The sequence below is a fragment of the Rhamphochromis longiceps genome, linkage group LG5, assembly GCF_057381845.1.
Source record: "Rhamphochromis longiceps isolate RC_006_pf linkage group LG5, R_longiceps_female_GT1.1, whole genome shotgun sequence".
In the NCBI taxonomy this organism is placed as follows: Eukaryota; Metazoa; Chordata; class Actinopteri; order Cichliformes; family Cichlidae; genus Rhamphochromis; species Rhamphochromis longiceps.
The window spans coordinates 17,773,662-17,787,264 of record NC_140561.1 but is presented as its reverse complement, the minus strand read 5'-3'; the positions used below and the strand labels follow the sequence as shown (position 1 = coordinate 17,787,264).

The 13,603-nt window shown below is 37.4% G+C and overlaps 1 protein-coding gene across 1 annotated transcript; it reads right to left on the bottom strand.

Moving 5' to 3' along the window:
* Window positions 1-584: 584 nt before the first annotated feature.
* vamp3 (vesicle-associated membrane protein 3 (cellubrevin)) lies at window positions 585-12,779 on the bottom strand. The gene is made up of 5 exons (XM_085406215.1): window positions 12,674-12,779; window positions 4,543-4,621; window positions 3,102-3,260; window positions 2,785-2,836; window positions 585-2,302 (listed from the first exon to the last, which is right to left on the bottom strand). Coding segments are annotated over exons 1-5 (312 nt in total). The 5' UTR covers window positions 12,676-12,779; the 3' UTR covers window positions 585-2,282.
* Window positions 12,780-13,603: the final 824 nt, after the last annotated feature.

Below are 13,603 nucleotides of genomic sequence, written 5' to 3'. Positions count from 1 at the left end.
CAATGACATTTGCTTGAAAGCACAACACTTGAGCAGCTGTTATATATTCTTTTACCACATCTTTATTGCAATTTGACTTTTTCAGTTAAATCTGCATTTAAATTAAACCTGAACTGAAAATTTCCCAATTCTGTAAAACCAAAATAAAATAATAATAAAATATATAATCGTTAGAACTGATGGGGTTATCCTAAAGACCTTCAAGTGAGTGGAACTGAGATGGAAAAAAGAGGAAGGAAACATGGGGGGGGGAAAAAACAAACAAACAAACAAAAAAAAAAAAAACAACAAAAAACTCAACAGTACTTGTGTAAAAACTGCTGGACTGTACACCATTGTATGTCACAATGAAGGAATTTATCTTTAAATGACTCCAATAAAAAATGATTTTGCCATCATGGCTCCTTTTGGAAAAAGGAATAGCTGGCGTTTGTTACGTCACAGATGAGAAAAATCAGAGGACACTTTGATTTAACATCAGTTTTATTCAAGCAAAAATAAATTTAGGGCCCACAGAGCAGAATTGCACATATTTCCACGTAAAGTCCCAAAAGTGAAGCAAGGCTTGGAAGTTATAAGATCTTAAATTCTGTGGGGGGAAAAAAAAAAAAAAAAAAAAAAAAAAAAAATGATGAGGTTGACAATTCCATGTATGGTTAATAAAAAGCTGGCCCATAAAAGCATTTCCATGCCTACAAATTTTAGTTGTGGCTGCAGTCTGATTAAATCTGCATGCTTAACAAAAAGAGAAAAGGGTGCGGGTGAGTACATATTTGTGTTAGTGTTTATTTCTCTATCAGAAACAAGCAAGAAGTATGAAGAGGGGGGGGGGGGGGGGGGAGCTAATGATTGCTAGAAGTCAAGAAAAAAAAATCCTGAAACTGTAACCTAAAACAGGAGCTTTAAATACCAAACAGAGTGAAAATAATATACAAAGCAATCCCAAATCCAGTGTTAGTGTCACATGTATCACAATGCCATGGACCAACAAAATATTTCCACTCTATATCACCCATGATGCTCAGCAGTACTGACCTAAACATCACAAAAACAAAAAAAAAAAAAAAAAAACCCATACTATAGCCTAACTATGATCAACTCTACATTTAACAGAATGCAAATAACTGTATGACAAATATGGCATGTTAGAATTTTTAATTGTTTTGTGTTAGAAGCATTGTGCATCAACAAGAATGTTTCTTCACACTGGCGTTGATCCAAAGGTCTTTATTAAAGGTTAAATTCAACTGATAGCACAGGCTAGCTGCACAGTATCTGCTGGACAGGGAGCTCACAAGGCACTACTTGTTCTCTGGCTGGCTGGTACATGTGTTCAGAAGGTATGGCTGCATTTTTGGCTGTTCTCCATTGGAGACACCTATCAAAGTCTAAAGCTAAACTGCAGATTTTCTTTCCTCTTAATTGTTGATCATTATTATTACATAAAGGCCATTTTTCTGCCACACTTAAGAGCAACTAATTGAGATAATTAATCTCTTGATACCTCATGATGGCACTTCTGTGTATTTTTTTTTTCCTTTTACATTTTATGGCAAATCTGTCAGGCAATGAGCATGCTACTTATAGTAAACATGACCAGCATTAACTCCTTAAACATTGGACCTGATCAGCACTTAACCATGTGCAGAAATAAAATGAGTAATTAGATTTCACTAATATTTGTAAAGCTGACCAATTAAGTAAGAAAAAGCATGAGAGAGGAAAAAAAAAATACTGGTGTTACACTATCAAGAGCAGAAATATTTTAAATCTGGGAAGGGGCATCTCTTCCACCATACGCAGGATTACTGTTACAATCTAAACTATACCACTGAACAGCTAATCCTTAAAGGCACTTCTCTTAGCCTGGCACACGGAATCAAACAATTGTTAATAAAATATAAAAATACAAGTTGAGGAGAGTTTACAATGTTTTTCAATTCTAGTCTTAAGGTTTGAGTATGTGTGTGTGTGTGTTCTGCCAAAGTCTGTTTAGACTCATATTTATAACTGGGCTTTAGTCAAGTTATAAACACATTTCTGTACATATGTTTGTTTTCTTTGGTATGTATATATCCTAGTAATGTCTGGAATTTTGTAATGTTATAGGTTAAAACTGTGACTAAGGCACATAAGCAATCACACACGCACACACAGGGCAATCCAGAACAAAGAATGAAGACCCCTGTAGAGGTGGAAAATGTGGAGCTACTCTGAGACACGAGTCACATAGCTCCACTTCTCTTCTTTATCGTATCTTCTACCCCTCCTCCTCCTGTTGCTTACTTAGAGTAATTCCAGACTGTGAATGAATTAACAAGTTTGTTTAAACCAAATGTTTTATATAAGACATTATAAAAGAGAGATATGACACTAAAGGAACTGTGGGGGGGAATTCCATAAAGGCAAAAGACAGAGGCTGCATTATGTAATTGGGTGTACTTCTTCTTGGCTTACTGCATCCATAACATGAACTAGCATGAATAATGATGGGGGAATAGTATGGATAGTAGATGTAAAACTTTAAGTAAATAAAGCTTTTTGAATGTTTGGGGGCAAAGTCCGTAAACTTTATAACTCTTATCAGATAAGTCATCAAATGACACATCACATGATCTTGAACAGTTGATGTGTGTTTGCCTCTTAAAAGAGCACCAATGTAGCAGTACACCTAACACAGTTTGCGAAACTACAACACTGTAGAGAGTTCTTAATGCTTTGTTTTATGTTTGAAGTAACACAAACTGTAACAACACTGTTGATGAGCACATCCTTAATACTCACTAATAATGATGACGATGATGAACACAATGACAGCTATCAGGATCGCCCACATCTGAAACAATTAAAGATAATTTCTACGTTATTACACAAGAACTATATCTGTAATACCTCCTCATTTTGTTGAATAAAAACAGGAAGTCTTCACCATAAGTCATGCAAATATATACTGTAAGTTGTGTAGTTAAATAAAAACAATTAATTTAGTAAACCTCAGTCTTTGAAGACTTTAAAAATAGAGTGCATCATATCAGTTAGAGTAATTGTTATTTAAAGTGGTGGAAAGTGTGTGACTTTTGAACCAAACTTTGTTTAAGCACCTTGCAGTTCTTCCACCAGTACTTCCTTTTCAGCTTAGCTGCACTGGTCTCAAACTGGGAGGCTCCAGCCTGGAGTGCATCGGCTCGGTCATCCAGTTCAGACAGCTTCTGATCACGCTCCAGCACTTTGTCCACATTAACACGCATAATGTCCACCACCTACTCAAAACAAACATAATATTCATTTTTTGCAATCTGTTTCTTGATGTACATGGGTGTTAGGCAATCTTGAGCCCTCACTGTAAATAAATCTGCCCTAATTTGTTTTTCTCTGGAGGGCATAGGAAAGAATCATAAGAGAAAGAAGAAAAATGCCAAATAAATAAATCAACAGGGTAAAATAACTCCTACAGACTCCACTTTTAGTCAGACACACATGCATGTGCATAAACACAGATTACACGTAACCCATATGTTCCACTGATCCACAAACCCAACTACTGCCCCTCCTCTCAGACAGAGCTGCAGGTTGGAGGGGAGGGTGTAGGCCCGTGCATGCCTTACATAACCATGGAGACAGTGATTATGTAAGCGTTTGGCAGCCAATTGGACACTTTCTGTGACGTGCTGAGGTTAAAGATCTATGAGGGAGTGGCTTATCCCAAGAAGGGCTACAACCGAGAGAGCGAGAGAGAGCAAGATGTAAAGGGAATTAAGAGTGAGACTTGGCAGCCTATTTTCTTAGTGGCCTCACTGACATGGTTCTGAATGCTATTTCTCAAAACTGGATGAGGACTGCCTTTCACTGAATGTCCTTTGGCAGTCTTTTGGAGTATTAGAGAGCAAATTATTCCACATTATGGTGAATTGTAACACTGCTGCCAAGAGTTATGCAAGGTTCTGTGTGAGACCAACATCAAGGAAAAGAGGGAGTGACACAAAGCAAGTGAAGACAGACAGGGGTGGAGTTCAAGGCCATAGGCTAGGTGAGAAAAATGATGCAAAGTGAACAAGATGAGGTTATTTAAGGATTTTTAATGCTTGAAAAGATTTTTTATTATTTGACACTGTGACTCCACCAACTATCTTTTCATTATTTAACTATTCACTCCTGGATTACGGCTGTGCTACTATGCAATTATTTAAAAATAAATAAATACAAATTGTTGATTGAATCTTTCTCTACTTGCATCTTCTCCTTTATTTGTGTACAGCTGGACTGGTACATAAGCATTTAATTAACCATATAACCATATAACTGAGAAATGAACCTGAAGTTGGAGATGAAGTAGCATTAAGGGCAGGCATCTTTGGAGAGGTGGTTTCAAATTTCTTAGCTTGAGAGGAAACGATCTGGTGCATTTGTAACACTAAAGCACTCATGAATTAAGATTTGAACATATTTTGGGGATCCTTATCAATAAGCCATAAGAGAATAGAACTGTTAGCCTCAAATTAAATTCTGAAATTAAATAGAAGCCAGTTTTCACATATTTCATACCTCATCCACCTGGGCCTGCGTCTGCTGCAAGCGCTTATTGCCGGCCGCTGCGGCAGAACCTTCTGGACCAACTGCTGACCTGAAGAAATTTACAAAAAAACCCAAAAAAAACCCAGTGTAAATCTTAGCCCCCTGTGAAATGTCTTAGAAACATCTGTTACATAACATCACAATCTCCCACTAAAACCTTAAAGGAAACCAGTCAGTTTTAGGTACAAGAAAAAAGAAAAACAGTCCTCTCAGAGGAAATTGCTTGATATAGCACCCAATCTGTGGGATAGCTAAAGGTCAACAGGAGTAACAGTTCATAGTGAGCTAAAACAGAACAATTCAGTGTCTCTGACTGTACACAACAGCCAGCCATGCACGCACAAAAAAAAATTAATTAAATTAATTAAAAACACCTCACTGATGTTCCTCAACTCATGCTCCATTGTATCAACTGAGGATAGACAATAAGTGGCAAGAGATTATTTTTCATACAACAATAGACTTGACAGTGATGTGGCTTAAGTAAATGCTTGCCCAAAATAATGGTTTAAGTATATTCTTAACAGTTAAAAAGCTGACATCAGATAGCATGAAAAGCTATTCAAATAAGATGATGTCCCACACAATCCTGCTAAAATAGCAAGCATCACATTTATTATTATCTGATGCATTTTTTTTTTAACTCTAAGAAACTGTTAAAAACAATAACAAAAATATAAACCGGAGACAAAGCAAAAAGTTTTTTCCTTCTGGTTCCCATTGATTTAATTTAAATAATTATTTATTTAGATTCCTAAATATGATATGCATTCATTGTCCCAATGGCTTTTTAACAGTGGTTATTTACTGCCACCCCCTGACCTGAAAGAGCATTGCTTTGCAATGACTTTTCGTAACATTGAAACTAACTTGAAAGTTGGGTTGTTATTTACACCAGGGCTATACAAAGATTATTATGATTCAGTCTAAGTCAAGTGTGGCCATTAATTACATAAATTCTGACTCAGGCCAAATTACAATATTAGTTTAAATGTAAAACAGTTTAGGCAGATATAAGCAGTCTGCTGCCTGATATTACTGATTTGCCAATGCATTGTAGCAGTCTTTAAAAATGAAAGTAAAGAATAGATGGGAGAAACACCCTCAAAATATGTTATAAGTGTTAATGTTACAGGATTTGTCAACGCAAGGGCATGTTGGTATTGATATTTGTTTTTTTAAATCAACAAATATCAATATCAGTCTTAAATATCTTAAACATCTGTCTGGCCCTAATAAGCAGGCATACCCATGTTTGCTAAAATATAGTTGATGGCAAGAGCTTGCTAAAACTACATGTGTTTATATTTAAAAAACAAACAATCCCCAAAACAAAACACAGGAACAAGCCACAGTTAACTCAACAGAAACAGCATCTGTCTGGAAGCCAAAGGTACCCAGTTTCCTGAAGAAAAACAATCAATGATGCAAGTTATTCCAAAAGGAAGTCTATGTGAAATGGGTGGATTAAGTGCCTCTCCTCTATGCCCCCAAGATAACAACTTTACAGCCACGTCTAATTCACGTATATTTAAAAAGATAAACTATTTTGAATTTTGATTGCATGAATTTGATACAAATAAACACAAAAAACAAGCAAACTATTACAAACAAACTGCAGATATACATTTCCTGCAGCTGCTGCTAGTATCAAAACTACACTACAGCATCAGTGGTGGGCTTCATTCTCTAATATGTAAAAAGGCTGGAACTTACCACGAGTACACACATAAAATTAGCCTCAGATTCATGTAATATTCACCGGAACCAATTGTGTTTGTACCATTGTGCATATGACTGTTTCATAATAATTTTAAATTGATGGTTGCCATATACATACAGCCCACTTTCCTTTAAATGAAAACACATTTTTCTCAACGAGGGCCATGGCAAGAGCTGGGATTGCAATTTTTTTTAAGATTTATTTATTTATTTATTTTTAAAAAGAGCATCTAATTTATGCAACTGGAAAAAAAATAAATAAAAATGCTGGATCCCTTGGGGAATGTGTGGCTCGGTTAAAAACAAATTGATGTCTAACTAGGATACAATGAAGGTAGGTTTAATAAACAAATGCAGTAAACGCTTTTTCTCTTTTGTTTTGTTTGGTCTTTGTATTCGTGAAGAGCAAGTGGATAAAGAGTGGATTACCAAATATGTGTTAGGTTAAAAAAAAGAAAAAGAATTTGGTCAATACTTTTAACCAAACTCATTATTTTTATGTATTCAAGTCTATGAGTTTCTATCTTTGACTTTTTTGGAAAAGCTGTAAATAACAATAATCGATTTTTATTCATTAATTAGTTTAGCAATGTGCATTGGTGTGTCTATGTGTAGGTTTATGTAGTTTCACATTTGTGTTTAGGCATTACTTGTGCAAAGATAGCAACCTTTGCCATTGCACCAGAGTTCACGTGAAGACTCTTTAGTTGAACTATGTAGGTCTGATACCATGTCTACACACACACCTCTTTTCTACTAATGCTGTGCATGTGCCTAATCTACAACCACAGAAATAAATATAGGTGCAGGGCCAAAAAGCTGACACTCACATGTCACCACTTCGCTGGTCCCAAATTGGGAACAAGTGATGACAGTGGCTTTTGAAGGTGTACCTAAAAAATTAACCAGATGCAGCCTAGGATCTTTTGTGCATTATGATTTTCCTTTCCATTTCAGTGAAACCAATTTAAGATAAATGAGGCTACAAGTGGGGCTGCCACGATTAGTCGACTATTAAAATTGTTGACGACTAATTTAATAGTCGACGCGTCGTTTGAAGCTTTGTAAGATCCCAAAAGATGCAGGAATAAGTAGTAGGATTTAAGAGTGTAATAATGGACTGAAACAGAAGATGGCAGCACTGCATGTACAAGGATGCCAGCTGCCTTTAACCCTTTAAGACCTACCATAGAACCAAGTCCGCCAGAGCTTATATTATATTTTTACATGGTGTGGTGCCATTTTTGGTGTACAGTCGAGTCTTAATAGCTTACTTACAACTGGGCTCGTCACGCTCTCTTCTTGGCTGCAGTGGTTATTATTATATTTACATGCTTCCAGCCCCCGTTTTTGCTCGATGACAACTCGTACCTTTCCACTCCCCTTTTTCTCCCTCCTCGCGCTCACAGACATAACGTGTATGGCAGTTCATTCTCCCTGCAACACGGACTACACTGCCCATGATGCTACATTCTTTAGAGCTATGCTTGTAGCATTCTGCCTGTTAGCTTAGCACGACAACAACAACAACGAAAGGTGCTCTCTCTCACCCAGGAAACACACAGTCGCAGAGAGAGAGAGCGTCACCCTGTAACCATGGCAACCGTAACGCTGTCGCCTGGAACAAAAGAACGTAGCTGTCAAACAAAACCCAAACAGTCCTGACCCGCGACAATATGAAACAGGAAAGTACCGCAGTGTAATCCATTTATTTCAACAAAGTAACTGTATTCTGAATACCACCTTTTTAAACGGTAACTGTAACGGAATACAGTTACTCATATTTTGTATTTTAAATACGTAACGGCGGTACATGTATTCCGTTACTCCCCAACACTGTCGATAGCTAGCCGGGGGCAAGGCTCACTAGTTCCGGTGAGAATACCGGACTCCATTTTCAAACCCACTGCAGTCTTTCGCTACTCAGGTTAAACATGATACAGTGGGGCAAAAAAGTATTTAGTCAGCCACCGATTGTGCAAGTTCCCCCACTTAAAATGATGACAGAGGTCAGTAATTTGCACCAGAGGTACACTTCAACTGTGAGAGACAGAATGTGGAAAAAGAAAAAAGAAAAATCCATGAATTCACATGGTAGGATTTGTAAAGAATTTATTCGTAAATTAGGGTGGAAAATAAGTATTTGGTCACCTCAAACAAGGAAAATCTCTGGCTCTCACAGACCTGTAACGTCTTCTGTAAGAAGCTTTTCTGTCCCCCACTCGTTACCTGTATGAATGGCACCTGTTTGAACTCATCATCTGTATAAAAGACACCTGTCCACAGCCTCAAACAGTCAGACTCCAAACTCCGCCATGGCCAAGACCAAAGAGCTTTCGAAGGACACCAGGAAAAGTATTGTAGACCTGCACCAGACTGGGAAGAGTGAATCTACAATCTACAATCTACAAGCAGCTTTGTGTGAAAAAAATCAACTGTGGGAGCAATCATCAGAAAATGGAAGACATACAAGACCACTGATAATCTCCCTCGATCTGGGGCTCCACGCAAGATCTCATCCCGTGGGGTCAAAATGATCATGAGAACGGTGAGCAAAGATCCCAGAACCACACGGGGGGACCTGGTGAATGACCTGCAGAGAGCTGGGACCAAAGTAACAAAGGTCACCATCAGTAACACACTACAACGGCAGGGAATCAAATCCCGCAGTGCCAGACGTGTTCCGCTGCTGAAGCCAGTGCATGTCCAGGCCCGTCTGAAGTTTGCCAGAGAGCACATGGATGATACAGCAGAGGATTGGGAGAATGTCATGTGGTCAGATGAAACCAAAGTAGAACTTTTTGGTATAAACTCAACTCGTCGTGTTTGGAGGAAGAAGAATACTGAGTTGCATCCCAAGAACACCATACCTACTGGGCCAAAATACCAGCTACTGTGTGTGCAAACCTGGTAAAGACCTATAGTAAACGTTTGACCTCTGTTATTGCCAACAAAGGTTATGTTACAAAGTATTGAGTTGTATTTTTGTTATTGACCAAATACTTATTTTCCACCCTGATTTACGAATAAATTCTTTACAAATCCTACCATGTGGATTCATGGATTTTTTTTCACATTCTGTCTCTCACAGTTGAAGTGTACCTCTGGTGCAAATTACTGACCTCTGTCATCATTTTAGGTGGGGGAACTTGCACAATCGGTGGCTGACTAAATACTTTTTAGTATATAAGCAGTGTTGGGAAGGTTACTTTTAAAATGTATTCCATTACAGAATACATGCCCCAAAATGTATTCTGTAACGTATTCCGTTACGTTACTCAATGACAGTAACGTATTCTGAATACTTTGGATTACTTAATATATTATCATGCTTTTTACAACTACGTGAATGTACTATTGCTGTGATTTATTACTGTTACTGAAGGTCCGCGGCTCCGAACCCGTAGTAAAGGGACCTCTGACTAATACGGTGGGTTCAGTGTTGGGCTCATAGCCGAAAAACAGCTTTACTTTGTTGTCTGGGTCAACTTTGCTTGCGAGAGACAGAGAGAGGCGTTGAAAGGCTGCTCCAACGGAACTTATTGTTTCGGAGGAAAACACGAACACGGCGTACAGTCGAGTCTTAATAGCTTACTTACAACTGGGCTCGTCAGGCACTCTTCTTGGCTGCAGTGGTTATTATTATTATTATTACTATTATATTTACATGCTTCCAGGTCCCGTTTTTGCTCGATGACACCTGGTACTTTTCCACTCGCCTTTTTCTCCCTCCTCGCACTCACAGACATATAACAAGTATGGCAGTCCATTCTCCCAGCAGCACGGACTACACTGCCTATGAGGCTACATTCTTTAGAGCATGTACCTGTAGCATTCTGCCTATTAGCTTAGCACAACAACAACAACAAAAAGGCGCTCTCTCACCCAGGAAACACACAGAGAGAGAGCGTCACCCTGTAACCATGGCAACCGTAACGCTGCCACCTGGAACAACAGAACAGCTGTCAAACAAAACCCAAACAGTCCTGACCCACCACAATATGAAACAGGAAAGTACCACTGTGTAATCCATTTATTTCAACAAAGTAACTGTATTCTGAATACCACCTTTTTAAACGGTAACTGTAACGGAATACAGTTACTCATATTTTGTATTTTAAATACGTAACGGCAGTACATGTATGCCGTTACTCCCCAACACTGTATATAAGTCACTTAGATAACTTAAAAATGCTATTGTTTGGCTTTTTTCAGTATTTTATTTGTTCCTGAGTAAATCGGTTTGGCTGAGATTAAAGTTATAGTTTTTACACTGCTGAATAAACGTCAAGCAGACAACCAGTTATCAGAAGTGTGAGATGCTCAAGAATATACTCCGGTGTCCTGTTATATTATATTATATTATATTATATTAGATAAAACTTTATTAATCCCTAGGGTGGGTTCCTCCAGGAAATTAGGTATTTTAGATAGCGGCTGAGTTTATTAAACTCCACTGAAACAACCTGTAAATTTCATTAAAATTTAATAAACTATCATCATGTCTTTATTTTTAGTTAGCACATACCTTAAACATTTAAAGCTATAAGCTAATGATAGTTATATAAGAGCACATGCATGCTGGTGCAATAAGCTGTACGTTGTACATCCAATGGACGCATGATCTGATTAGTTGACTAATGGCAAAAATAATTGGTGACTAGTCGACTATCAAAATAATAGTTTGTGGCAGCCCTAGCTACAAGTTCTCAGTTCTAAGGCACCAAGGAAGAGCTGGCTCACCACTGCATTAAAATAAAAAGAAAGGCATCAAGATGCAATTTAAGTCCCGCCTTTCAGCCTCAATTTAACTCACTGAACAAAAATTGCAGATAAATTTTATTTTTGCTTTATTGCTTCATTTGAATTAAGTTTCCATTTGACCATATGTTATGGATTCACAGCCACAGTTTCCAAATGCAAAGGCTACAGTTGCAAGCATTCAACTACCAACCTTACTGCTAATTAAGTGATGGAGACAAATTTAAAACAACTTTGGAGTAAATTGTCCAGTTACATTTGGACCACTTCAAATAAACGACTGAGTGCAGAAACTGTGATCGTGGTTAACTGAATATTCTTGTTAACCCTCTTGCATTAATAGATTTATTTTATTTCAAATCTATTGTAAATCTACTATCCATACATTCCGGGACCTAATTTTACATTATCATCACTGTTGTATCTATACTACTGATCGACTACCATCACTACAATGAACAGAAATGACTATAACATCATGAAAGAATGACTTTTATGGTTTAATCAAATCATCACTCAATTTCAGAAAGACATGCAAATTCTCTGTCAAGGATTTTTGTTTAATATGGACAAAAATAGTTGTAGAAATCTGTCTGTGATTCATTACGAAAACGCTGAGTACAGTGCCTCTATGTGCACTGTGTGTGTGTGTGTGTGTGTATATATATATATTTTTTTATTTATTTATTTATTAGTTTAAAAGGGGAAAAAAAAAAAGCTTCCTCTCTTGATGCTGTAAGGCAATACACCTTCCCAGAAAGTAAACACTCACGAAACACGTCTTTTCCCTTGTTCTTTCATTACCCCTAAGCTTCAAAGCGCCTACTAATACACATATTGACCGAGAAACATATCAGAGTACAGTTCCTAACTGTGTCAACAAAGAAAAAAAACGGTAGATGCTGATGATGGAAATAACGTTAGATAACGGCATTACCGACAACGGGGTGTAAGTTATTACTGGAGTGGCAAGTATTCAGCTTAGATATAGTTTAAAACTTATTTTAATTACCCAGTCATCAACATGATTACGACCTATTAAAACAGAAACACTTCGGCCATAAATATTATATTTCCTGTTTACAACTTTGCGTTGCCTTTGATTGTGTCTTGATATTATTTTAGTCATATCCAAATTAGAGCTACAATAATTAGAAATCACAAAGCGACATACACAAACATTTTAAGCTTGTTAAATAAAAGTATACAGCAGTAGTTTTTAGATAGGCCAACGACACAGGAAACGGTAGTTTCTAAGCATAGACTAAAACGCTAGCACATATCGTTGTCTAACAGTAAGATTCGTGTAACAGTAACAGCTGTGGCCTGTATACAAACCGATTGTGTACACTCTTTCTTGACTATCTACATAACTAGCAAAGATAAGTTGATATGATGAGGAGTGAGCAACGTTAGATAACTTTAATGCAGCGTTGCTGCTGTGGCTAAGCTAGCTCACATCTCGAAGACGGGCACTAGCACTTGTTGCAGGCTAGTAGCAAAAGTTCTGGGCGTTGTTTTTGCGCCCGCGTCTTGAAGTATTACCAGAAAAAAAACGGAAGCGAAATCGTCAACATCTGACTGACAAATAAAAGTGTGCGGTATAGGATAGACTTACATTGCAAAACGAAATTTCCTCAAACGACACCGCTGCCGATTTTTGCTTGGTAGCTCACTGTCAAGCCGAAACAGTCCCAGCCGTACCAGCGGTTTTTGTGCCGCTTTCAAGGTTGCCGGAATTAGGAACTATCACGCGTATTTACATTTCACAAGGAAAATGCGCACTTTAATAAAACCAGAAATCATAGAAATTTCTTTTCATATCGATATCGATACGTGACAATAAATTATAATAACCCATTTAGCCTGGTGACTAACCTTTAGTTGACTACATTTAGCATTTAAATAAAAAAATAAATAAAAGAATTTTCCCTGCAAACTTACAGTAAATACATAAACTTTTACAGTACTAAATTATTTTAAAGAAATAAATTACAAAATCGGATCATACTATCTGGTAACTACTTTATTTGATGAAAGCATGAGTTTGCGGTGAGCACGTGAAGGCAACATTAAAGAGGTCGTGGCTTATAGCTTCCGCATGCCTACCATTATTAAAAGCAATTAAAAGCAACGCACACTTCGCACACCTTAGTCAATAATCATTAAAGAGTTAACTACTCAAATCAGTCTTATTCACCTTTTATTTATTTCATTTCTATTTGCAAGCTACAGTAGACATGCAAGGAGCAGGCCCAAGCCCGTGATCAGCATGTGGCTTATGAGAACAAAAAGTCATCCCTATCCACACGTCATCAACAAATACTAACCACCAACAACTGAAAAAATAGGAGTAGCGAAACTTTATTCATTCAAACTGTTAAAGAGAGTATATATGTGTGTGTATGCAAGTATAGCAGATTTATATGAAACATTTAGAACAAATCAATCTTTAAGTGCTTCCTTAAACTGTAAAAACTGAATGCAGTCTGAAGACAACAGTGAAAGAACTGAGTTTTTGTGTCAGTCACTGAGTTGTAGTATGTGG